General features: G+C 32.8%; 2 protein-coding genes across 11 annotated transcripts in view; one reads left to right on the forward strand and one right to left on the reverse strand.

The window, feature by feature from the left end:
- The window catches only part of LOC141446970 (glucose dehydrogenase [FAD, quinone]-like), a 52,393-nt gene extending 30,966 nt beyond the window's left edge, over positions 1–21,427 (forward strand). For all 3 annotated transcript variants that reach the window (XM_074114019.1, XM_074114020.1, XM_074114021.1), the window contains 3 exons: positions 2,748–2,889; positions 7,274–7,629; positions 8,333–21,427. In XM_074114019.1, the coding sequence (XP_073970120.1) occupies positions 2,748–2,889; positions 7,274–7,629; positions 8,333–9,460 (1,626 nt within the window). In that variant the 3' untranslated portion in view covers positions 9,461–21,427. The remainder of the gene's footprint in view (positions 1–2,747; positions 2,890–7,273; positions 7,630–8,332) is intronic.
- On the reverse strand, positions 43–27,928 carry LOC141446971 (uncharacterized). Of its 8 annotated transcripts, none has more exons than XR_012454039.1 (7): positions 26,967–27,297; positions 25,563–25,895; positions 22,542–22,792; positions 21,046–21,427; positions 20,061–20,281; positions 5,713–5,798; positions 232–365 (listed from the first exon to the last, which is right to left on the reverse strand). XR_012454039.1 is itself a non-coding variant. In XM_074114028.1 (7 exons), the coding sequence occupies exons 1-6, from the start codon at positions 27,180–27,182 to the stop codon at positions 17,737–17,739; spliced, it is 1,473 nt and encodes a 490-aa protein (XP_073970129.1). In that variant the 5' UTR covers positions 27,183–27,297; the 3' UTR covers positions 17,521–17,609; positions 17,700–17,736. The 8 variants fall into 8 exon arrangements, 7 of the variants coding, with proteins under 7 accessions (XP_073970128.1, XP_073970129.1, XP_073970126.1 ...); XM_074114028.1 differs by lacking the exons at positions 232–365; positions 5,713–5,798 and adding exons at positions 17,521–17,609; positions 17,700–17,806; XM_074114025.1 differs by lacking the exons at positions 232–365; positions 5,713–5,798 and adding exons at positions 17,521–17,609; positions 17,700–17,920.
- Positions 27,929–27,949: the final 21 nt, after the last annotated feature.

Consider the following 27,949-nt stretch of genomic DNA (forward strand, 5'->3'; position numbering starts at 1 on the left):
GATGTAGCTTTTTTTAAAAAAACCTAAGCTGTACCTGAAGAATGCTTTTGAGTTTAAAATTAAATTAATTAAAACGCAGGGCACGTATTTCTAATGCATAAGATAAAAATTAAATAATAAAACAGAAGGAACTTCATATAGAATAAAAGGATATTAGTAACCACGTTATTGCACTTTACTCGTTGAATATGAATTTAATTATTTCTGTTAAGATATGCAATAGATGTTTTTGTTCATAAAATCTTATTTAATTAGTGAAGTAAGAAGTTTCTATGCCTTCATAATCGTTTTTTACTGGCTGAAATATAATCAAACGTTTACCCTTTCTTTGCTTCAATACGTCAGAGACAGGAAAGTAAATTATACTGCAACAATCAAAATCAGTTATTATTTTTAATTATTTTTGATGAATCAAACTCATTAAAAATAATGGCAAGAAAACATCTGAATCTCTCTCTCGGCACTCTGTGGTGCGTTTTCTTGATGATTAAGGTGTGCCTTAATTTTTAAAAAAAAATAGATAATTAACAAAAATATTTTCATTAAAAAGCACCGGAAATAACAGATTGACGGCCATGACATTCAAGCCTTGTCTCTTTTTTTGACTATCTAACTGTACTTGTAAGAGGGTATATCCTTATTCGAGGGCAGTAAACTATAACAGGTAATGGTTGTCCCCAACCATGTTCTGTGGATCTTAGAGAGGAAAAAATTTTGGTTGGAATATTCTCTTTGCTTGGAAGCATTCTTGAGAGTGGATGCATTGGCTTTCAGGAGGGGTTTTTTTTTTTTTTTAAGTGCCTGTTCTGGTTAGGTAACAGCTATTGGAGGGTATTAGATAGTTTGTTTTTTAACCAAGATAGAATAATTTCTGTAGGAAATTAAAAAGAGCAAAAAACTATCAGACAAGGTCCAAATCAAGGATTTATGTTGTTTCCTTAAAATTATACGAACTAAATGAAAATATTCTTTTTTTTTTAGAAATAACTTGACTTGCATTATAATAAAGCTAGGTAGAATAATACAAATAGATGTCAGACTATAGATGGCATGGTCAAAAATAAAATGTACGTAGTACTGGTTATGTGATTCATGTTTTAAATCGTCTTTATTTATATTTTAAGGCGCATCTACTTCTGAGGACATTAGCGCCATACACACACTTAGTTCCATTCGAAAGAGGATCGATTAAAATTGTTTGAAATTTAGTTTTCTCGCAAAGTAGAACTGAAATTATTATTCAATTGGTCTTTTTTAAAGCACAAATTCTTGATAAGTTTTATTTATAAAAATATCCTCTACTCTAGAACACTCTTTTTAGAAGTTCTGAGAGACATAAATTTTAGATTTTTCTCTTAAATTGCATGAATTTACTGAGTTTATTCTTAAAGCACCGCACCAGGTACCAATGACTGAAGATCTGGTGCCCCTTTAAGATACTCGGACGGGGCAAAAAAACTCTCTCGCAAGAGTTATAATCTTGTTTCAATTTCTATTTATTTTTTGCAATTGCTTGATTGAAAATTTTGATTTTTCTTCCTTTTAAACTAAAAATTGTCCTTTCACTAATACTAAGACAAGGTGAAAGGCGTCGGCCTTGCCCACAGAGAATAGCATTGCTATCAAAGATGTTTTGTTTTTGATCGTATTGCAAGAACTTAATTAGCGAATAGATTGTAGACTGGAAGTAGAATGGTTACTCAAAGCCAAATCCTCTACAATCTTATTATGGCTGTCTTGATTGAAATGTAAGCGTATGTCTATAAAATGGTATATGTCTGCGAAATAGTGTGAGGGAAAAAATAGATGGATAGATAGATAGAAGGTTGCCGGCCTGTGAGTAAATTAGCCCCAAGGAAACGTACAAACTACCTGCAGGCATGTTTATTGTGAGAGTATTGTTAGTGTTAGGCTGGGATAACCGCAAGGACAAGCCAAGAACTTTGAAAATAGTGGCTAGTTCATTTCTCGTAGTAGTTTTGATAAATATTTCTTTAAGATTGATATTTTTAAAGTGTAATTATTTAAAATCACTAATTTCAACAGCAATCCTCTTCCTTGTACAGATCTGGTGCGCTACCTTGGGCTCTACATAGACAAACGACTCACGTGGAACCCACACACTAGACTTAAAAGACAAGCAATGACAAAACGTGCGTAACTTCTTTACAGACTACTTGGACGACGCTCTAAATTACCCATTGAACTCAAACCTAATTAACGCTTAATATACAACATTATCCTCAAACCTATGTGGACTTACGGACTAGAGCTGTGGGGTTCAGCCAAACCTACAAACATACGGACTGTACAAACATTTCAGTCAAAACTACTGCCGACAGATAGCTGACGCTCCTTTCTACGGTAACTAACCTCAACATTCCCTTCATAGACCAACTCGCTAAGACTAAATACCAAAAATTCCATACTACTCTCTCGACTAGCTCTAATCCTCTTATACTGTCTCTCACTTCTTCTGACATCCCTAACAATCCTACTTGCCAACTGAATCGCCAGTGGCCCCGCATCTTCCTTGTAGGCTGAAGACCTAAATTATTACTCTACTCTCTCCTCCTCGTACCCCCTCCTCACATTCTCCTCTCTCCTGAAGAGAATGCTACCGCTGGGTAGCTTCTCTCCTCCCGCACCAGTTCATCATCATATTTACTTATTGTATACTGTACACAGATTGTAAATAACAAAATAAAAAAAAAAAATCACTAATAATATGGTTTCTCTCTTAACAGATTAATGACTGGAACATTTTACTGATTGAAGCCGGAGGTCCGGAAATAATGATGATGAACATACCAATGTTGGCTCCAATGTTACAATTCACTTCAGCCAATTGGAGGTACTACAGCGAACCAAGTAAACACGCTTGCATGGGTAAGATTTAGCTTTTTAAAATTTTAAATTAGTTATTTGTTAAGAAAAATGTTTAACTTTTTCAAGTAAAATACTCTGGAATAGAGAACGGTAAGGAACTTGTCTTAGCTAGTTGTTGTTGTACGAAGAGATATTGAGGTTGTAAGGTCTGAGTCGTAGAGCATCAACTGACAGTACAATAACTTTTAACTGGAATGTCTACAGGCCGTAAGTTTGTACCCATATCTCTTGTACGTAAGTCCACATTGATTTGAGGACGTAAGAAAGTTAGATCAGTCAATAGACAAACGTAGAATTTGACCTAAATACTTTTCTGTTTTCTTATGATTACAAAGATGGGTAGTACGGTAAACTGTTTTATAGAGGAACATGAGGTTATATTTTTCTCTCGGAGAGCCTGCTACTAAGTCAATTTTCTTGGGAGTAATTTTAGAAATAAAAATGGTAAAAATCATTGTACATTGATTGTGGTAATTATTGTACAAAAATTAAAAAGCTATTAATGCTCTTCCGGCAATCCAAAAATAGAATGACGTTCATAAACGTGGTTATGTAAACGGAAAAGCAAGTTTTCTGCTATTATCATTTTAAGGATGGATAAAGTTCTACTATACAGGGTGTCCCAAGCTATATGGATAACGACTTTTTCTCGGAAACTAAGATAGCTAGAAAAAAACTAAAAAATACGTGTTCCCTTAGTTTGTTGTTAGGAATCCAAATTTACTTCGTAAATTTTTTTCGGTGCTTCCAGAAGCGAGATACAGGCACCAACTTCATTTTTTCAAATAGGAAGGTGCGGTTTTTATTTCAGAAGTAGATTCCTCTATTTTTTTAAAGAAAAATTTACTGGAACGGTTTTTTTCTGTGAGCGATATTTTAGAAGTTATGAATGAAAACATGATTCTTATAAGAAATTTCAAAATGATAATATTATAACGGTTTTTTGATTGAATAAGAAGAAAAGTACTATTTTATTATAAATTTTACTCCTCATTAATATTGCAGATCTTGCTCGAAATGGCCTCCACCATTAGAGATGCATAGACATGCACTTTCCTGCCAATTGCCCCTTACTGCCAAAGAAGTACATTCGGCTTTAACCGAGTTACAGGCATCTATTATTCTCTGCATTAGTTCATCTACAGATGCAATCCCTGCTTGATTCTGATACCTAGATTTAGAAATGCTTTTAGATAAGCAGAAATAAGGAAAGAAAGAAAAAAGTTATGAATAATTACCTTGTTTTTCAGGTATCCCCAAAGGAAATAGTCCGTAGGTGTCAAATCCGGTGAACGAGATGGCCACTGAATCGTCCCCCATGTCGATATAATACCATGAGGCATGTAAAGAGATATCTCGATAGGCAATTTGATGGGCATGTTATATCGACACGGGGGCTATTCAGTAGCCACCTCTCTCACAGGACTTGACACCTATGGACTATTTCCTTTGGGGATACCTGAAAAACAAGGTGATTATTCATAACTTTTTTCTTTCTTTCCTTATTTCTGCTTACCTAAAAGCATTTCTAAATCTAGGTGTGTCAGAATCAAGCCGGAATTGCATCTGTAGATGAACTAAAGCAGAGAATAATAGATGCCTGTAAGTCGGTTAAAGCTGAATCTATTTCTTTGGCAGTAAGGGGCAGGAAAGTGCATGTCTATGCATCTCTAATGGTGGAGGCCATTTCGAGCATGATCTGTAATATTAATGAGGAGTAAAATTTATGATAAAATAGTACTTTTCTTCTTATTCAATCAAAAAACCGTTATAATATTATCATTTTGACATTTCTTATAAGAATCATGTTTTCATTCATAACTTCTAAAATATCGCTCACAGAAAAAAACCTTTCGAGTAAAAGTTTCTTTAAAAAAATAGAGGAATCAATTTCTGAAATAAAAACCCCACCTCCCCATTTGAAAAAATGAAGTTGGTGCCTGTATCTCGCTTCTGGAAGCACCGAAAAAAATTTACAAATTAAATTTGGATTCCTAACAAAAAACTAAGGGAACACGTATTTTTTAGTTTTTTTCTAGCTATCTTAGTTTCCGAGAAAAAGTCGTTATCCATATAGCTTGGGACACCCTGTATATATACTTATATAGTATGTATATATGGTTTGCCTCGATTAATAAATGTACAGATTGCGTCATGGAATTATGATTATTATACTTTTATTAAATACAGAGAAGATGACGTAGATGGAAATAGAACCACGCCAGCTGAAGGATGTCTGGTTGTCACCAGAAGAAATCTCTTTGTTTTTTTACCAATCAAGTTAATCACTATGCACCATTCATCCTGTTTAGAATTGTTTTTCTCTTTTCCTGTCTTGTGAGTTATTTATAGTGGGTATCAAGGAAAATATCAATTATAATAATTGATTATTTATTAAAGATATAATAGATAATTGATTACGAATCACTATTCATTTACAGCTTCATTAAAACGCATTATTAAAAATATATTAAAAAAAATCAATAAATTGAAATAAGAAAACGAGAACGAGTTTGTCTGTTCAAAAGAAATTTTGAAACCAAAGTCAAGTTCCAACAAATATTGGTATGTATTAGAATCTGATAAATTTATTGCCTTCTTTAGGATGTTATTGTGTACAAGCAAACTAAAATTAGGCAACCCACAATTAACTCATGCCACTGAAGAAGGCAATGAACTTTTCGAAACATTAGCATGTAATTAGAGTAGTTTTAATGACTAAATCCATAAAATTTTAATACATATGTATATTTCTATATGAGCCGTTCAGTGCTCAACTTGACTACATAAAACAAAAAAAAAGTGGAGAAATGTCAAATTTACCGTAATCATTTAGAGGCTGCTTCTGAATTTGAGTTGAATTATTGCAACGATTTACATTAGAGCAACGGATTTAATCAAAATGGCTTCTGAAATAAATTATTTATTACTCAATGGTCAAAACACTTTTGTCGTTTAATGGTATTAATCTTTATTATTTGGGGAATTTATTACAAAAAATATAAAATAAGTTATGTCTGAACCAAATGCTTTGACATTTAAATTTAAGATATTTCTAAAAGTGGAGTTATACGATTTGTGCCGTGAACGGCTCAATTATACTTGATGACCTTTTTTTTGATTGACAATGAGGAGTAGCTTGGCCCTGCTCTATCAAAGACCATCATTGCTCACAAAGCTAAGCCCTCATTGTGGCAGTACATTGACTGAAGTGAGGTTACGTGACTTCAAACTACAGTTTGCCTTTTTGGTTCGCTGAACACAAAGAGTCGCAGAAAACAAACTAAATCTATACTACCTAATCTGAAGTTGAAATGTCCGTAAGGATCTCAAGATCCCTGAAGTAGAGGCAATTTTTTTTTTTTCCAACTAACACACTGAAAACAAGGAAAACACTGAAATGACAGGACGGCTTAATTTGTATGACCTGCATTTTAAAAGCATGCGAAGTAACAACTGTATGTAATGTACATATTAATGAGAAATAACAAAATATTCTATAGACTAGTTATGTTTAGACATACAGAGATATTAATTAATACATTCATTAAAACGGTCTAATCGTACGATTAATTTCGCAAATAGATCACCGACCGACAGGCCTTGGAACTACGGGTTCTGTAGCACTAAGGGTGTTCACATTTAATAGGTAATTGTGATATTTTAAATTGTTAGACCTGACGGCCATGAGATATTTAACTTTTCGATTAAAAAATAAATAATAATAAAATAATTTTATGAGGATAAATCTGTCGAGAGCAATAACCACATCTTTCTCTCAAGTTACGTAATTAAATTTTATTAAAATCTTGAAATTTGTACTAAAATTGTAGTGGACGTTAATATTATACATTTTAATTTGCTTAACTATGCAATGGAATGGTTAAAGTTGAAGAAAACGAGTCGTTACATCTCATCCAGAACCCAACTAAAATTAACTTTTCCAAGCAATTTAGATGAAAACGTCTAACTAAGTTCAAATGAAACCTTTTTCATTGCCTAGAAAACTTACTGGAAGCTACTTCACTGGTTTTTAGAAGATATTTCTCTTACGTATGTTTTAAAGTTTTACTTTTGTAAGAGAAATGATTGCAAAACTTGCAAATTTTATTTTTGATGTAAGTTTTCATTAAAAAAATTGATGTTTAAGATCTTCTGATTACAAAAAAAGATTGGTCTTTTTTTTACTACAATACTCTACCTGAGAAGAATGACATTTCCTGGAGCAGAAAGAAAGAAGAACCTCTATATTTAGTTCCACTTCATTCCTCAATCTTCGTTTCCTCTTATTGGAATGATAACTTTTTTTTAATGCAAGCGAATCCCATTCAATTTAATTAAATTTGTAAATTCAATTTTAATGAAAATGTTTATTACTTTACAGGCTTAAAAGGCGGAAGATGTCCACTGCCGAGAGGCAAAGTAATGGGCGGATCCAGCGTTCTAAACTTCATGGTCTATGCTCGTGGTGATGCTCGTGACTATGACGGTTGGGCAGCAATGGGCAACAAAGGATGGGCATGGAAAGATGTATATCCATACTTTTTGAAATCCGAAGATCTACTAATCAAGGACAATTGGGTACAGCCAGAGAAACATGGCAAAGGTGGATATCTAAGTGTGGGTACGGCGCCATACAAGAGTCCTTTGGTGCATGCTTTTGTCAAAGCTGGAGTCGAACTTGGATATAAAATTTCGGATTATAATTCTGGAGATATTTCTGGATTTTCATTCGTCCAGGTAATTAAGAATATATTTATTTATTTATTTGCATAATTGAAATTAATTTCTAATGCGTCACCCATTTTCTTTCCACCATCCTATAGCTGCCGAGGATTTGTTAGCTCTGAATTCCGTCCGATTAATAATGTTAAAGTAATATTTAGATTCGCGCTTCAATGATTAATATCAATGTTTAAAACTAATCAGAATTCGGCTCTATTTATGGTCTCTTTTGGCAATGAATTCACAGAAGACGAATATCATGACTGAAATTGGCATTATTTATTTTTTCATCCTTTTGAAATAATGAATTAGTCTCCAAAAATAATGAACAGTAATTCACAGAAGACATTTTAGTGAGTGACCTTAGTTTGGGTCTGTTTATGAATTTTTTGAAACTCTTGTTGGAACATGAGTTCCTATTTGCCTCTCCCCAATGATGAGTAACTATTTCAAAAGTAAATGCCGTTATAAAATGATGAGTTTTTTTACTTTTGTTTCCCCTAGCCTGTTTTTCATAACCGTTTCAAATCCTTTTCCTACTGTTTGCAAATTCCTAATTACTAATCTTTGCTAGAAATGTTTGTTAAATTACACATTTAATTCTTAAGAATATACCCCTTTAGATGTTAATGCGGAGAAGAATGGCCCGTAAACAATAAAACACTTTCGCATAAACCTTTAATGGTAGTTATTAACTCGTATTTCTACTTTGTTTCAGTCAACCATAAAGAATGGATCTCGTATGAGCACATCTCAAGCATTTCTACATCCAATTAGAAAGCGAAAAAATTTGAATGTGGTCAAATACGCAATGGTAACCAAAATAATTATGGAAAAAGACCGAGCAGTCGGTGTAGAGTATATAAAGAATAACAGAAGATTTACGGTTAGAGCTTCAAAGGAGGTGATCCTCTCAGCTGGCGCTATTAACTCGCCACAGTTGTTAATGTTAAGCGGTATCGGCCCCAGAGATCATTTACAATCGTTAGGCATCAAAGTAGTTAAAGATTTACCAGTAGGTTACAATCTTATGGATCATCCGGTTATTGGTTACGTAATTTATACGGTGGATAAACCTGTTTCCGCTTATGAAGAGATTGTGACAGATGCTAAAGTAATTGATGATTATATACACCATAGAAAAGGTTTGCTGACAATAACTGGAGGCCTAGAGGGTGTCAGTTTTGTTGATGTCTTCAAGCCACCTGGTACGAAATCATTTCCAAATCTTGAGATACAATTCTGCACTTCATCACCATTGAGCCTGCCGTTCGTGAATGCTAATTTCGGCATTTCGGACGAAATATACAATAAAGTTTATAATATGAACGGCAAAAAAGTCTATTCATATTTAATGTTTATGACGGTCATGCATCCGAAAAGTAGAGGAAGGATAAGTTTGAGGAGTACAGACCCGCTAGCTAAACCCAGAATCGATATTGGTTTCTTTAATCATCCGGACGATGTTAAGGTGTTAGTAAAAGGTGTGGAATTTACTAAAAATATAAGCAATACACGAGCCTTTGCTGAATTCAATCCAAAATTGTACGATAAACCAATTCCCCAGTGTGCTCGTCATGGGCGCAATACAGACGCTTACTGGGAATGTCATGCTAAACATTTAACAGTTACAAATTATCACCAATGTGGTACGGCGAAAATGGGACCTGCAGGTGATCGTACGGCCGTCGTGGATCCTCGTCTTAGGGTACACGGTATTAAAGGACTTCGTGTTATTGACGCTTCCATCATGCCCGTGATCTCATCAGCAAATACTAACGCACCAGTCATTATGATCGCAGAAAATGGTGCCGATATTATTAAAAAAGATTGGAACAGAATCTAGCAAGGAAATTAAATTATTTATATAAAATTAATTATTTAAATTGTACAAAGTGTAAATAATATTTGTATGTATAGTTATTTAACTATACAAAGGATATTTTGCTAGCACCATATTGTTGTGACATTTTCAATAAAAACTTCTGTTTTTTTATATAAGTAAGGAGCGTCAATATGTGAGGTCGGAATTTTTTTCAGTGTAATTTCAGCTTATAGAAAGTGTTCTCTCGTTATCAGACGAAGAGCAACTAGGAAGAGAAAATCTAACGGCTGGCAGCTAGATTCGAACCCACGAGAATCCTTATATGCTATAGTTCTTGTCAATAAGAAAGTGTTTTTACCAACAAGTTTATAAATATAAATGAACGAGGTTCCTCACAAGACATTGTCAATCTCCAGTAGACTTGCTAAAGAATTGTCATTCAAATATCTGATTGCCTGGGCAGTGGCTATTACCAAATGTTGGAGGAGGTTGCTTCCATTTCAGAACCCTCCAGATTCTAAAATTACTCAGATACATCAATCTGGAGGAGGTAGAGGTAGAGAATGGTCTTGCCCCCTGCACTCGACACCAAAAACAAAAGTTTCGAATTTTAAGTTGGAGAAAGTTTTTATTGTAATTAAGGTGAGAAATACTAGCTGTTTGGTAGGTACTGATCAAAACCTGCTCTTGTGTAAATATGCAAAAGTCATTTTCAAATTAAACTTCCCTTGCGAAATAATTGGAAAATGAATTAAAACAACTCAGGACGGGTGTACAAAAAGATCTAAAATGAAATCAAGTCACCTGCCATAACTACAAATTATGCCAGCATCAGAGCATGCGATAATGTATTAAATTAAATACGACTACCCATAATTATGATATTGAGTTAAAATACAACGTCTAAAACAAAATTAAAATACATAACGTGGTATTTGAATTATGAAATGAATGAATATTGAATTCCATTCATGAAATCTACTTGACTTATTTACCAAAGTTGGAGGGAGGGTGTAGTTGAGGGCAGGCGATGGATGAACAAATGGAATGGTATTACTACGAGTGTTTTACTCTATAATTAATATTTTGAATGGAACTCATTATAAATGTAACGCAGGTGACAGTAAACATTGTATAATTTAATTATCAACACAGGGCTCCACGACAATTAACCAATTCGTAAAGTTTATAATTGGAAAACGTTTGCCTTTTGTTAATGATGGTAAAGAATCTTAAAACAGTTCCTTTTTCTTAATTAGGAAAAAAGAACTTAATTGATTCTTGATGTGAAAACAAAGAACGTAACTGACAGTATACAGTTTACCAAGGTTTTCTAAACAGTAGATTATTTTCGTACAAAAAGCAGACTTTGCTGTCAATCTTTGTGAGCTCAACTAAGACCTAAAGAAATTTAAGAACCAGCCAATAATGCAAGACTGGCGTACATTCTCCGAGAAATAGAAACGGAAGCAATTTATTTTGCAAAAATCTCGGAACGTTGGTCTTATTCGCTTCAAGTAGACAGTTTTTTTCAGTTGACTCACAACCTTTCTGAAAGGCTTTCACTTCTATTTCTCAATATATAACCTGGTCTACTCGCCCTTATTCGGGTCTGATTATCTTATTAACCTTTGTCCTGTATTGCCTCTTCCGAATTCTTTAAAAACCTCATTAAAGCATTCTCTACTATTAAAGATACACCTGCCTTGGACATACATCTCATGGCTGTTTCAAATCCCTATCTTGTATTATTTTACCTTATATTTTTCTCAGGAAATGCATCTCCACGGTCAGTAGCTTATTGTTGCACTTTTTTGTGTGTGTTCAGAATTGGCTAGAGAATGTTTGAGAATGGGATTAAATGTGTTTCTATAGATTTCCTTTCTGTTGTTCAAGGATCCCTACTTCTATGAGGAAATAGAAGTCATTTTTTTCAGATTTAAGCACGAGTATTTCTAGGTAATTCTTCTTTTCAGTTAAAAGGATAATAATTTCTCAGCAAAACTTATCAGATTATTGCAAGTATTAATAGCGTCTTAAAAAATTAATTAATTGTCAAATCCTTTGTCTGGCAATGCCATTATAATATGATAATTTTTGTTGCAATAAATCAACTATCTTGCTGTAAGGGTTTGTATTAAGATATGAGAGGAAACACAGCTATTGATTAAACGTTTAAACAATACTAACACCTTCTATAATAATTTTAAATTCCACATCAAGGCCTTCATATTTTAAATATAATAATAAGTGTCGAATGAGTATAATTCACGGTCGTCTAGTGTAATAAATACAATCAAATAGCTACAACCACTTAGTTATATACTAACAATAAATTTAAAATATCTATCTTTTGCAAATTTTAAAGGAAACAAAAATCTGTCAAATTTCTTCACCTTGAAAGTCGGTCGCTTCAATCTTTGGCCTTCTTGACGACTACTTTCTGATGAACAAACAAATTTTGTAATTTTATAGGAAGAAAGAGCCGAAAGCGTTATGTAATTAGATAACTCATTCATAGCAATAATAAAGCATTAAAAGATAAATCAGAAATAATAATAATAATGCAGATCTAAATTCGAAAAGAAAGCACTAGAATAAAAACCATAAGACTGCAAGAATAAAAAGTGAGTTATTAAGGGATCTTGCATGTTCCAATTCAATGACTGTATTGTTATATTATGACATAAAAGATACCAAGTTAATTTAATATTAAGTCCAGTGTTTCTAGTCACCAAAGTAAAAAGCATGCGAGTAAAACTCAAGTAGATACAAATATCAGAAACCATTGTAAGTACTATGTGAGACAATTAAGAGAAACTTGGACAAAAGCAAGGATACGAAAGGTCGCGAAGAAACGGCTACTCTGGTTTTCTTCAAGGACAAGGGTTCTGGATGTCATAGGATATTAGCTTACTAACTGCTAATAGGGTATTCGAAACTGGAGCTACTGTTCCTTACGATTTGCTCACGCTCATATTTAAAATTAGGTCACGTGCTAACGAAAAGCAAATTTTCGAAACTTCTTTTAAGAAAATAGCGAAAAAATGGGGCTTAAACATTATCTATGCACGTGCAATACTCCCTACTGAAAAGGAAGTTGGTATCTAAAAGGAAGGCATAAAACTCCTGGGTACTGTCTCTGTTAGCCTACTACTGAGAGTAGTTGCCCAGGGAGCACCTCGTGGAGGTAGAGATCAATTTTTGCTCCCCAAAAATTAAACGCATTTCCTCCCACTTTCATATTCAAGATGGTTCTTTATGCAGGGAGAAAATTAAAAACTTCAGACTATTGTAAGAAGGGAGAGGGAAATAATTGGAAGAAAAGTGCAAAGAAATGCGATCAAGGACATAATAAATCTTTAAGAGACTGCGGACAACTTGACTAGAACGATGGAAACTAAGATTTTCTTGAGTTTGTTCTTTGTTTTAAATTGAGAAGGGCAATAGGGAAAGGATAATACTCAAGAAGGCATTTGGGAATAATAGAGATATCTATTATTATCAAAAAAGTATCTACGAAGAAGGGAAAACGACGAAAGCAACGAAGTCAAAACAATCAAATAACCAGGAATGCAAGAAAAGAAAAGAGATCGACCATGAAGGTCTGTTGGATGAAAATTGAAATTGTTACCTAATTAAACTTAGTCTACCTAGATAAGTCAAACTGTGGAAAAGTGAAGCATGAAATTTTGTAAAATCTATGTTTAATCAAGTCGAGTATTAACTTGTGAATGTGACTTACATCTAACTTAATAAGTTTGTGAGAAGTGAATAGTAAATTAATTCTATAAAATAAAAAAGTATTTAATAGAAATAATGCCAAAAAAAATCCTTCTCCGAACTGCAAAAACATTGAAATGTAAGACTATGATGGAATTTGGAAAGTATTAAGTCCATCGAATAAAAAACAACAATATACCACCTGTCCGACTGAGATGTCCATCGCCCATGAAGATTTAGGTACCTACGAAGTTATTTGCTGTTGAAGGAGGATAAAGGACTTCCCTAAAACCTTCTCAGATTGTTTTTGATAACTCCAGTCTAAAGGAAGTACTATAGCGCTCGCCTGCCCATAATAGTTCTTTTAAGATCGCAGAGCACTGTTATTACTAAATAATAAAACTAAGTAATGAGGTCGTCAGGAAATATGAAAAACACAAGTGTTTTATGTAGTCCATATGAGCTTGGAATCATTGCAATTTCAATTTTTCTCACTAATGACATCACAGTTGGCGATAAACGCTCCTAGTAAGAGAAAATCTAGGCTTACTTACATTTATTACTTAGTGATTGGCTCAACTTATTATCCCAGCTAGGGAGTAACCAGTTAAATATATTATAAATTAAAATTTATTTAATATAATAAGCAGTTTTAAGTCCTAGAGTGCAATGCACAATTTACAATTCGAGAAAAAGATTAAAAAAGAAGTTCTTTTAAGTCCCAACTGTGGATTAGGATAAATATCAACTACAATGTTCACCAACATCTATGTGCTTAAATCTGTAGCAGAGCTATCAAAGAAATATGAATATAGAAGTTATAGCCGATTAGAATGAATGGTAGAAAATGATTAGAGAAGGATTACGTGATTTCAATTTCGGTTAAGCTATAAGGATGGCAGGAATATAGAGTACTGATTCATCCATTAGTTGTAAGTTTGTATGTAAATAGTTGGATATAGTAGAGGGATGAATGTGTGAAGCGAATGTATGTATTTGTAAGCAAGAATGGGGAGTGAGTGATATTCTAGTGATAAGCACCTAGACGAGGCTGGCTGTATGGCGAAAGCCACTACAATTTAATCCATTGATTAATTTGTACCTGCAGAACCAAATGAATTTGCAAAAAAAAAAAAGACCAGCTTTGTCCATTTAATTGTTCACTAAGTCATCATCTGTCTTTAATTTCCCACTTACTTCTAAATTTTTTTTTTTAAATTGTAGAAAAAAAAAAAAAAACGTGAGTTACAAGTGAAAAGGACATAGTATTCTAATTTTCAGTCACAATCACACAGGGCTGTACTTAAATGAATGTAGCTCACCTCGCATTTTGTCTAGTTGTTGACCCTAAGTAGATTATGCAACGATTGTCTATAAGACTTGATCTAATAGTTAATATGTACAATAATTAACAATTATCATTATTTATTGCTATTAACAAGTTTCTCTACTTTATCCTTGAGATTTAATGGTGATGGTGACTATTATAATTACAGAATGGTGATCAATTTAAATGATAATTGAATTAAAGTTTTTAGTTCCTTAAACCAAGAAGAATACTTTTTTATTATTTCTTTTGCTAAAGTATTTCAATGAAAGTTATGTACTTACCTAGTACATATAACTATCTCTTTAACAAAAACTTACAGTTTAAAATGTTAAGTATAAGGGTTGATTAAACGCCAAAAGGTACACAAATCAGCTAGTACCCAACATTTCATTCATGCTTAGCTGATATAATTTAAGTAATTTTGCTGCATTAACTTTTTCTTCACATTTTTTTTAGAAATTATTAGATGTCACAGACCCTTATGCTGGCCATTTTCATCTACAAAATATTTGTTCAAGTAGCACTGTAGATTGACTGTAATATCTAGTTATTTATAATAATCAAACTATTAATTACAGGTGAAAAAGAAAAACGTTATAAAAAATAAAAAAAAATTATGAGGCTAAAAAATTCAAAACCTTTTTTTAAAAAATGCTTATATCAACATACATCAATGATTTTGTTTATTTTATTTTATTTATTTTTTTAAATCGTCGGTTTAAGTTCATTCTTCGATTAAAGTAATTGTTATTTTATGTAGTAGTCAAACGTTTATAATAATAGGTAATAATTACCTGGCTTTATCGCAAATAATATAGTTTTCTTCAATTACATTCTCAATGTAGCTGTTCTTCTCACAATGTTGAATATATGTAATATAAAATAAATAAGATATGCATATTTTTATGGCAGCTAATTATTCCAGTATTTTACTATAAGTAAAATTAGGGAGACTAAATTAAATTACAATTTATTGAGAAATGAATAATTGTTGAATAATCTACTTGTTATTAACTGTGTGTTATTTGTCCTCACGAATATTTCGGTAAGACGAATTCAAGACTGAAATATTCTGTTAAATCCGTGATTCAAATTTAAACAGTAGCCGACTCTAACTTTGTTTTTCTCTACTTTAACATGAATGTATATGTGACTACTAAAAATAAAGGGCATATTAAAGATAAATCCAAAGAATAATTTGAAATGGAGTTAAAATAAAGTACCTATTTAAAAACGAAGATATAATATACATTTTATCATAATTATAACAAAATAATATTATGAATGATCTAGCCAGCATAAGGGTCTGTGACATCTAATAATTTCTAAAAAAAATGTGAAGAAAAAGTTAATGCAGCAAAATTACTTAAATTATATCAGCTAAGCATGAATGAAATGTTGGGTACTAGCTGATTTGTGTACCTTTTGGCGTTTAATCAACCCTTATACTTAACATTTTAAACTGTAAGTTTTTGTTAAAGAGATTTTTGTACCTTTTGGATAGATTTTCATTTTTGTCTATTTTACAAAGTTACTTATCTGTTTCACAGATTTTTTTTAAAATTTAGAATAAGCAATTCTATCATTATAACCTGATAAGGTGTTAAGTCGGAACTGTAACTACCATTGGAGAGATCTTTTTAAAGAATGATTATAGTTGCCATCCTCAATAACAATTTTTTTGAGAAAGCGTTTTGAATAAAATAGGAAGGTATTTGTACGTAAAAAGCAAAATTAAACTGCGATTTCAGTACTTCCTCTTAAGAGGAGTAAGAAAAATAAACTGCGATTACAGTACTTCTCCCTAAAAGGCAAAGATTTATAATTCATTAATGTAAATAGGTTCACCCATTGATAATTTTAACGATTGCAGTACTTCCTCTTAGTAGGTGCAAGAGCTTGATGGCCCTTCACAGCCAAGTAGAGGAGCTTTAACAACTTATTCGAGCTGAATTTTATCAAAATCGGACTAAGCGTTATAGAAATATTAGTAATAATAGTTTTAGAGGGAAGGGATTAGCTATGAGGTTAGCATACTGGACTCCCACGCGGAGGTCCCGGGTTCGAATCCAGCAGCTGACCCTTAGATTTTCTCTTTCTAGGAGCTTCTTACAGCTCACTGTCCGGTGATGGACAGTGTTGTCTGTAACGAGAGAACACTGTCCGGAGGCCGGCAGTGCACTGGAAAAAGCTCCGGGCGCTAATGACCTCAGCTGTTGATGCGCCAAAAAAAAAAAAAAAAAAAAAAAAAAAAAAAATAATAGTTTTAGAAAGGGCCTTACTTGGGTGGGGCAAACTCCCCTCCTTATGAGGCACAGCGTTCAGACTTTTAAAGTGCAAATCTGTACAAAATTTCGATTCGAATGACACTTCATTCATGACAATCGGTTCACGTGTCGATAATTTGAAACGATTGCTATACTTTCCCTTAACAAGTGTAAGAGCTGATCGCCGCTTTAATGTTACGTAGAGGAGCCCTAACTCTATCATCCTACCAAATTATTTCAAAATCGGGCTAAGATTTACAGAGTAATTAGTAATAATAATTTTGGAGGGGGCCTTACATAAAGGGGGCTAACTCCTCTCCTATTCGATGTACAGCGTCGAGACCCCCAAAAGGCACATCTACATAAAATTGTGAATCGAATGACACCTCATTCATGAAAATCGGTTCACGCGTTTAGGCGCTACGCTGTTTACAAAAAAGGTAACAACAACAACAACAACAACAACAACAACAACAACAACAACAACAACAACAACAAGAAGAACAACAACAATTTCTGAAATTGCAGTTTTTGCTCATTTTCGGCAACTTTTTTCTCAAAACCTATTAGATCTGGGTTGTTGCAAAAAAATTACAGCTATAAAGGAGGGTTTGCCCTATATTTTAAAGAAAATTTGGGAATTTTATCTTTTATAGAAAAAGAGAAAAAAATTGTCAAAGTTGGGTGTTTTTCAACGTTACGCTTTTTCGTGCAGTTTTTGACGATCAACCCTTATACAACTGTCCTACCGGACAGTTTTAATTATTCCACACAGTTAAAATTTTTAGTTAAATAAATAAATTTATCCTTTTGAAATTTATCATACCTTTTTCCATTCCACATTTATTTCCTAAAAAGCAGAAGACGAAGATGAAGTCTGAATTTAATTTAGATGATTGTTTATTGTATAAGACTTACAAATTGAGATAAGTTTGAATACCTTTTAAAGATATGCATATTGACAGACAATATTGAAGTTAATGCCACACCAAGATATCCAAAACTACTAACAATGTCAATTTTTTATTCATTCCCTCAAAGCCGTAACTTAGATCGATCCAAAAAAAATACATTTCTTTTAAAAGCATATTCTCCATGGCATAAGTCATAATCATCATCAAAACCAAGAAGTTTAAAGATAAGTGCTTGATGTTAATTCTCCTGCAATCCAAATCTCTAAATCTTTCAAAAAAAAAAAAAGTGGATAAAGGAAAATGATCAAAACACAACTCTGCTCAACGTCGATGATTTCAGTTATTCAAGAATTCGTCAATCCGTTTTTCTTTTACAAACTAAAGCAGAACGATTTATCATTTAAACCTTTACTGACTCGATTCATTTCCAAAGAAACACATAATAGACTCATCTTAAAAATAAGGCTTAATTACTCGCGTTATTTATCATTAATATTTTGCCTCGATAAAGGAACAGACAGCAAATTATCTAATTGTTAGCATTCCTAAATACTACCCTTCCTTAATTACTACCATTACAGTTAATGTCTCCCTTCTTAAACGGTGGATAAGTGATTGACTTTAAAACTTTATTGGTAGCTTGCCTCAATCAAAAAATTAATTTTATCCGGCATAAGTAATCCTAAGGCTTGCAAAGGTGGATTAAGAAAAACTATTAAGCGAATTTAACAATCTTCTTATAGTTACAAAACATGATTTTTTAAAAAAAATTAAAAATCTAAAATCTAAGAGCGGTCATAAAATCTTTCGCTTGAATCCTTTGAACTTATCATAAAAATTTTTTCTTTTTTTTTTATTCTACAAGACATTTCTACAAATTATTTCTATTTTCTTCATGATTTATTGATTGCAAATTCGTAATTCTCCCATTAAAATCGCCAATCATTCAAAAAATCGTTGCATATTTAAAATTACAATTTAGCTAAATCATTCGACTAATGAGTAAATAAGGACGAGGTAAATCCTGTGTTTGCTGGTTGGTTTCAATTAAATGAAAATTGCAAAAACTAATAAATTTAGCAAACTTAAATTAGCAACCTATTGATTTTTTATACCAAATCAAATACCACCTCCCAATCAGCGGTAAACTGATCGGGTACTTCCACCCTCCTATTGACTCTTATCGCTATTACTAACTGAGATCCACCATTTTCTAATAACTTTTATTGTGTAATCATTACATTTAGGCATGTGTAAACATTTAACATTATAACTGTTAAACAAAGCTGCAGGATACAAAACAAAGCTTCACTACATGCAGTTGTAGTTGTACGATTATTGCAGTACAATAGCAGTTTAATCTTTAATGCATCCACTAAAGTTTAGAGGAATAGGCACTTGCATTAACCACCTTCTACTTAAACGTTGGCTGAAGCTTATTCAAGAACGATTTTTCCGCAATTTCCTTGCCAGGAAAAGATTCTTCCTCTGCTTCACCAAATTCTTCGTCTTCTTCTCCAATTTCTCTTTCCTCATAACTTTCTTCTTTCTCGTAACTTCGTAGGTAACGTAAATAAGTTTTAATTAATCTCAACATTGCTTCCTGCCAATCTAGAATATAGTTTGATATTTTTGGCGCGGCTGATTGCTGGATATTTATGGGAATATCATCCAGCCTCTCCTTGTTTAAAGCAAACAATTTTTCTAATTTAAAACGTAAATTGCGATGGTTCTCTGTATTACGCTGCATTAACTGAATTAGTTCATTAGGTTGTGTGTGTTCTAAACCGATTTTTTTAATTCTCGTATGTTTAGCTATGAAATCTCTGTAATGGTTATAAAAATTACTGCATTAATTTAAGAAAGTGGGTTCAAACCTTTTTGTCACCCCGTACCCAATGCTTCAATCGATGCTGGACGATCCTTTGATGAAACGAACAGACCAATCAGTTAGCTCAAGAAGGAGAACAAAAACATTGCCCTATTTCTTAGTAAAAAGTCGGATTGGTGTTCTGATAAAGCTATTCATAACTCCAGCCTTGTAAAAAAAAAGGGCCAAAGGTAGTTAAGATTAGAATAATGCAGGGTTGGTAGTTTTTTCAAAATAAATGGAAACCCCTGCGTACAGAATCACTTGTTTAAGATAGGGCAGCAGTCGCGCTCTTTGTATTGTTCAGACGCTGAACTCTTGTAGAGATGCTGCGGTTGTCATGATACCGCTCACTAGAACTGGCTGGTACAGTATGTTTGGCGAAATTATGTTGGATTGTAAGACCCACACGAAGGATATTTCAACTATAATGGATTTATCATACAATAGTGGTACAAATGTAAATATATATGTAAATAAAGTAGTAAAATATAAATAAATAGAATTATATTATTACTTGCAAGTCTGATGCATTGAAGTGCACGGAATGGTGCCGGATATCTTGATAGCGCTCTCTTCCACACAATTCAAACAAAAAGGATCATCGTCAACCACATTCTCGAGATCGACAGTCGATTTCGCGGCAAATTTTTCTTGGTACGTTTCAAGCGGATCTTCCAAGTTGAAATTACCGTTATTCACTACATCCTTTAATAAACCATAAACATTATCGTCTTCCTATAGAAAGATACGAATCGAAATTTGATATTTTTTTTTTTTGTATGCGTTTACATGTCTTGTTTTTTAAATGAAGTATTATAATTATAACCGTTCCATTAGTTTCTGTTTATTAAAAGAAAAGCAAAAAGCGGTAAAGGAAGAAAATATAGATCACTCCAGACACTCAAATTAATGATGCACACGGAACGAAACAAGATGCTTAGCATTATCAGAAATGAGAAAAAAAAATATAGAAAAGGGGGATAGAAATCTGGAAGGGTAATTCGCCATGATGGACAGCCTAAAGCCCTATGGAATTAGTTAAATAGGCATCTATCCCTATTTCGGCCATTTTTATGGTTACGTTTAGGTAACTACATTAGCATATCTTCTAAAGAACATACACAACAAAAGTGGGAAAGCTGAAGGTTACGATAAACCAAATAGGGTTTCGAAGTTACTAGGTTGCAGCACAAATCAAGAAATGACAGCAGAGGCAAAGCTCAATTAATAGGGTTATGGCGACAGTGGATGAGATCCTCTAACTTTATTTACATCTGTTAGATGTGAGCCTAGGGGCAGCCACTGGAGCCAGAGCATCCTTAGTGATTGTGTGAAATTTGGAATGTAAAGTTTTCCTGCCGTAAGTCACGAATATAACGCTAAAGATACTCAAGAAATTAGCTTGCACTCCTCTTTTTGGTGAAAATTAGTGGCATTTTTTAAATAAGTTAGGGGGAAAAAACAATTTTAAAATAAATTAATAATAAATAAATAAATACCTTCAGAATAAATTTCAGAATATAATGGTCGATTCTAATTTTTTTTTTAATAATTTTTAACTTTATAAAAGACAACATCTTTTTAGCCATATGATTTATAATTATCTGGTCTGCTTCATCCATTGATAACTTCCTCACTTCATTCACAAATTGCTTCTCCTTGCGAAAGTTAGTATCACCTTCTGCATAAGATGCTATAGCCTCCACTTGTTGGCCGAGCGCCATAGCATATTCCGCTTCCGCTTTTTTGGCCAATTTTTCTATTTTCTTTTCATTTCTAATAATATTCAGCATCCTGTTTCGTTCTATCTGCTTCTCGAACCTGTCTGCCTGGTACGATATAAATTTTTTCTTTAATGCTTTTCGCTTTCTATTTAATAAGCTGAAACAAGTGGATCAGTTATAATAGAAATACTGTATTTTTTAAACGAGATATGTAAATACATAAAAAAATAATAACAATAAATGATAAAAATCTACGGCCTACATCCAGTATGACATTTAAATGGTTGTTAATAAGATATATACAAATAAAATAATTCATATTCTCTTTGTTTTTACTTTAGTTTAAAAAGAAAACAATAATTAAAAGACTAACTTGCAGGGAAATATATTTAAAACAAAAAATATTAAATGATAAAATACAAAAATGAGAAACAAAATTTCGAACATCTTTAAAAAAATTAATAAAGAAATGAAAGACAAAAGAAGAGAAAAAACAAAAGTTGTGAATATCTTGAATAAACTATATAAGATAATAATAATAAAAAAAAAATTAAATTAAATAATGAAATTTTCACTATTTTAATAATTTAACTCGTACATTAATTGGTACATACGATACTACCATGTGGAGAGAGAAAAACCAATAAGCTTTTGGAATCCGAAGAAATGAGAAGGGAAAGAGATCGAACCATGAGATTACGGGCAAGAAATCCTGCATACAAGGATCATCATGGCAAAGGGTAAAGTTCAGATGGAGTAATTTGTCTCACATTTTAAATAACCATCTCAAATCTCTTAAATAAATGGAGAAATGAATGGTGGGTCAGAAGAAAATAATTTATAGCTTGTATCTAAGTGTTTGTTATATCGCGAGAAGATTGCGGCAGACACCATCTTCAGAGGATAATTTTATGGAGCAAATTGGAGGGTGGAACTTTAATACAGATGAGTAAGTTTGAGTACAGCAGGTATAGATTGCGATCATTTTGAAGTGCTGCAATCGTAATATCCTTAAGTCTAGAATTATAGACTAGTAAGCGCCAACCTACCAACACGTCTGAAGCAGGAAGCTACTTAGTTGAAGATTCTGAAACACCGCAGATGAACGTAGAGAAGGTCGAGGAGAGTTAATACGCGAAGAGCAGCAAGGAGTAAGAGAGAGCACATAACCTCTCCTAATTACATGTACAAATAACGTGTACAATAATCTATTTCTGAGATATTTTGTTTAAACACTATTTTTACTACCAAAAATTTGAATTTAAACTTACAAAAAACTTCTACTGATCTTGCGCACTTTGTATTCGTAATATTTTACATTAGTTGGGGTTTTCCTTGTAGTATGAGAACATTGAAAAGTGATTAGTTTCGTATCTTTAACTAATTCAGACATTGCCCTTCTTGTGGTTCGCTCTTTGCGCTTCAACATACGCTCTGCTTTCCTCGTGAATAATTCTCTGGTATTATCTAATAAGCAATGTCTTTCATAAAAGTAATGGTGTTGAAGTCGATCTATGCAAGTCTGAAGGTAAAAACGAAAATAGTTTAATTTACAAAAAAAAAAAAATAATTGAACCATACATTTGGAGAAGTTTAGCATTAAGGATGATACCAAAGATAAAAGTAAAGTATTCCATATGGAGAGCAAAAATGAAGTAAAAACTGTAATGAAAATTAAATAACATTAAAATTGTTGCCCCCAGGGCAAAATAAGATCACTACCTCTTGTTTCTATTGTCGATCGGCCATCTCTTGCTCCTTTGAGCAAGCCAACATAGAAGGCATGAAGACTTGTCCTTTATCCAGGTTTAAAGGGAATCCTCCATCTCACACTACCCTATCACTCTAGCTTGTTGAAAGGTAGGCAAAGGGAGCCATTCCCAGAACATCGACGAAGAAGTTTGGTGGCAGGGAAGGGAGTGAGATATCCCCAGAATGTTACTTTCCTCTCTTCTCAGCAAGCACCATTCTTAGCCCTTCATCAATCAATCAATCAATTTATTTAATAATTACTTTTCTTATTAAGAAATCTCTTAAATCTATCAGTGTAGAGGATATTTATTTGTTTTGGAACTAAATTCTCTGCAGTTCAAAGAACTGCGTTACATTTCTTACACATAAACAAGAAAAATCAAAAATAAGCTAGAAAAATGGAAGTAATTCAGACACTAAGATACGAAATATCAATTTTAGTTCTAACAACAAAAATGAATACATCTTTCATTTGTCACTGATGAAATCTTACAGAAGTTTTCCCATACCAACTACCTGGAAAGCGTACATGAATGTATAATTCCTTCTTAAAGTATTAGGAAAAAATCTATTGCATCTTTAACATAAAGAAAATATTTTGTTCATCTCTGAGCCGCCAGTCTGATTTTATAATTATGTTCTACTACTTTAATACGATAAATTTAAATGTGTTTAATAATCTGGCCCATGCAAACAGTACGATTACAACATGGGATTAAGTCCTGAATTTGGTACTTGACAGCAAATGGCGAAGTTTTAGAAGATTTTAATTAATGGCACAGATTAATGTGTACGAAAATCTGGTTAGAAAGAGAAAGACTGAAACAGCTGGGGCACTTAAACTGAACGGATATTCATCCTGCTTTAATATTATAAGTAACATTATATAACATTTAAAATATTATTATTATAATCTACAATTAGAATTGTCAATAGAAATCAGTAAAAAAAATAGATAAATTAGTGAGTGCCTACATAAGAAGTCGCAAATTCACAAGAAACTGCAGTCTAGTGCTATCTAACGGCAGCTGGACTAACCACAAAACCATTTGTTTTCCCATTGAAAGCTTGTTCTGAAAGTATATTTGTATTTGTATTTTTGGCTTAACAATGGGAGAGATATTTAGTAAATTTATTTGACATATTCATTTTTTGTTTTACAATTAAATTGTGAATCAATAAAGTGATAATTAAAGTAATGTGGACTGATTGACACAATAGGGCAACTCATAGAAACAAGGCAGTCGTTTAATACGCTTATAATTATCGGAAAAATTAATAGCTCTCGTAATATTGTCGTTTAAAAGAAAAGACGAAAGAAGATACGGAAGTCACATTAGAAAAGACAGTTTTCACATAAAATTATTGATTTTTGAAAACGACTTCCAACAAAATGATTCCACTAAATCTCTTTGCAGTTGATTCAGTTTTGTGTAGAGAGAACAAATACGACTCTTGATTAATTTCAATGAAATAAGCTGCAGAATACTAGCCCAGAGCTAAACAAAAAATTGAGAAATAAGATATCAATTTGAGACTTCGATGTTTTTTCAAAACAAACTAACTGGAAATATAATATCTATTTTGATGACGTCAGGAAAGTCTTTTCACATTTATATTTATTTTCCATTTCTTCTTAACATTAGACTCTCAAGAGATTTCAGAATCGTTAGCAACCAATAACCATTTAATATTTAAAAATTAAGTGAACATTGTAATGGGTGTGGAGACATTAACACTTTAGAGCAACCCCTGATTGTTGACGACTTCCAGCCATTTGGATTGAACGAAGCAGCTGATTGTTTGCGAAAGAGGAAACTTAGAAGCCTCAGCCTATCAGTGCGATTCCTATTAGTCGTTTATGGTTTAACTGAACAGCCTGCTTTAGTCTTGAATCATCACGATTTTCTGCGAACCAACATGGAAACTCATCGTGTTTGTTGCGCAAAGTGGATAACCCGGGCGGAGTACATCTTGACATCGACAAAGATTCTGTTTTGGAGACACTAGGAATTGTATTTGGGCTTGATTAAAAAAATAGTAAAAATATCTCTCTGCTTTCTGATACCCACGGTTTCTTTTACTTTTTGAAAATATTTATGAAAAAGATGATGTTTTATTGTTTGTAAAACTACATTTTCTAGATCTTTACACCTAAAACGGATTTTATGATTTACAACTTACAATGCTACCACCTATCTCTTTCAATGCTATCTCTTTCGATTCGAACAATGGTTACCATGATTATGCTAGCTGCCTTTCCGGCCAAATTTTCAATTAAATAAGACCCAGAAAATGTGAAAGCTTGGAATTCCAACTTGATTTATACAAAACGTAAAACTATTCAAGCAATCAAACAAGACTACAAATTGTTATGTTCAATCATGCAATTATTCAATCCAGTTATTTGATTAATAAGAAATCGACTGGACACGAACAGGGAGGAAAATCCAGTGTGTCTTTGCGCATAAACCCTACAAATGCACGACTTTATGTATATATATAATACATGGTATTTACCAGACAAAATAAATACTTACATGACATTTATTGAAAAATGGAACATACTTATCCTTAAAGGCAATAACATGTTGATACATTTCATTTCTTAAGTCCTCATAGTTACACATAATATAATACTTCCGTCTTTTATGGATTTGATACGATAATTCACGAAGTCGATTGTCGAGTTTTCTTTTGGTAATCATTCGATTGATCGATCGTGATTTTAGAAAATTTAAATTATTTTTAAACACATCACAAAGTTTTTGTTTCAATTTGTTTTTAACTTCGCTTTTCTTCCATCTATCTCCGGAATCCTTATTAATTTCAAGTAACTCTAAAGTCCGTTTTTCATCCACTCCTTGCCAAAACTACAAAAAAAAATAATTAAAAAACATGTTTTAAACAGAGTTGAGGGAATATTCACTAGCAGCAGTGATAATAAGTTGTAAAAAATGTTTGGGCGCTATTACTTATTGCGTATCTACTTATTGGCCAAAAGTTTATTTTGAGACACCTGTTTTACTTTTAGCTGGAAGTAGGCTAATGGAAGCTTTCCCGAAACCGGTACCAAGATACAGTGGGGCGCTACAGTTGATAAAGGAGCTCTAAAAGCGTAACTCCTCACTATGAATTTATAGCGTTGGTGTTTTCAGTCACAGTTTACACGAAATCCTGCTCATTGGCAGATTTACTTCGAATTTTGAGGGAAAAATCACCAGTATACCCTTGGCCCTTGAGTAATTGCGAGAGAGGCATACATAGCATGATGCACTTTTCTCGTTGATTCTCGCAAGTTGCTATTATTACCTCAACATTGACTACAGGCGGTGACTCACTATTTTTTTTTTTTTTTTTTTTTAATGTAGGGCAAATCTTAGCGATTTAGTAACCTTAGGTTGAAATGTTGTTCTTCGGTGGATACCTGCGAAGATAACGCCAAGACCGTCCGACTAGCTGAAGTAGGCACCAAAAAGGAACAGCCTTTAATGGAAGCGAAGGTGGTCTTCTTTTAAGACAAGAGTAACCAAATACTGAGAGGGAGGGTTTGTGGCTTGTTTTCGACTTGGAACAAATTTACTTAGCGTGGCCACCTTTGACGAATAGGGATTGCTAGAGTCACTTACATGCTCTAGAGTGTACATCTTGAGGTGAGCCCAATAGATATGCAAGTGTTAACAAAGCACTCAACTTTTTTTAAGTACATGATTAAATTATACTAAACTGGCTGTACTAAAATCGTTAACCACCAATATACCGTTCGTAAATATAAAATTATCAATTGCATCACCTTCATTAAACTTGTGAATGAACCCCCACATAAACTCTTTATTTACTCTGTGATTACAATTTAATTGACAAATTGAATTTGATAATATTAAAAGTAGAATTTAATCACTAGAAATGATAACTAATAAAAACGAAAATACAAATAAAATAACCTGTTTATCCAAAATCTTCCAGTATGCCAATAATTTCTCTTTCTCCACTTGGAATCCAATATTTTCTTTTTCCAAAAGTTCTGACGTTTTCTGTAATTTTTTACAAAATTTTCTTAATTTTTTTAATGTCAACACTTCCATTACAACGTCTCCTTCTTCTAGATAGTCATCTACATGACTATCCGGTTTCTTTTTCTTTCCTTTCTTGCTTGGCATTCTTTAGATGGTCTTCCTCTTCTTTTATTTGAAAAATAAAATAAAAAAACAAAGGTAATATTATTAATTAACGAAGTTTCTAACCTTTAATTTATTGACTAATTTAGAATCATATGTTATGTTAAGGTAACATAATAATTAACATATTGAAACAAATCAATCACGACTTTCTGACTTATATTCATACAGTGTTATCAATTTATGAAGTTTTTACTGACAATAAACGGAGGTTGTTATAATATTAAGTCTACATGCATCTTACCCATCATGTTGCCAACCAATTTCTGCCGTTTACTCTAACTACTAACTAAAATAACAAAAGTAACTATTAAACACTTCTAACTTCTATTAATGAAATGTATTCATGGATGTAATAGAACCAATTCACCATGCGACGTAAAAGTTCTATTTTAGGTTCACTTCTGATAACAGGCCCATTTTTAAAGGAGTATTATTTGAGTGAAAGTATGTGATGAGAGCTAAATTTTACCTGTAGGTTGTACCTAATCAAGAACTACTAAGTAGAGTAGGGAAAACCCCGTTCAATTTGTATCAGATTGTTTCGGATGTGAGGAGATGACGGTGGAATAAGTTTGGCTATACTTTTATAAGGTTATTGAGGAGGTTACTGAGAATCTCTGAAATCCAGTTGTGGAGTTTTGTGCTACGCTCGTTTTGAGTTGCTGTTTTTCTTCTTTTGGAAAACTAAGTGTGCTATAGGAGCTTTTCAATTGTTTTGTGCTTTATTTCAACACATTTAAAAATAA

Source organism: Rhodnius prolixus, unplaced genomic scaffold, assembly GCF_049639745.1.
Source record: "Rhodnius prolixus isolate KJV_2025 unplaced genomic scaffold, Rpr scaffold_7, whole genome shotgun sequence".
Taxonomy (NCBI): Eukaryota; Metazoa; Arthropoda; class Insecta; order Hemiptera; family Reduviidae; genus Rhodnius; species Rhodnius prolixus.

Coding starts and splice junctions, on each gene's coding strand:
- LOC141446971 (XM_074114023.1), bottom strand. CDS start 27,182: ATGCCAAGCAAGAAAGGAAAGAAAAAGAAACCGGATAGTCATGTAGAT. Junction 25,896..26,966: donor GGAAGATTTTGGATAAACAG/GTTATTTTATTT, acceptor TTTTTTTTGTAG/TTTTGGCAAGGAGTGGATGA. Junction 22,793..25,562: donor CATTTTTCAATAAATGTCAT/GTAAGTATTTAT, acceptor TTTTACCTTCAG/ACTTGCATAGATCGACTTCA.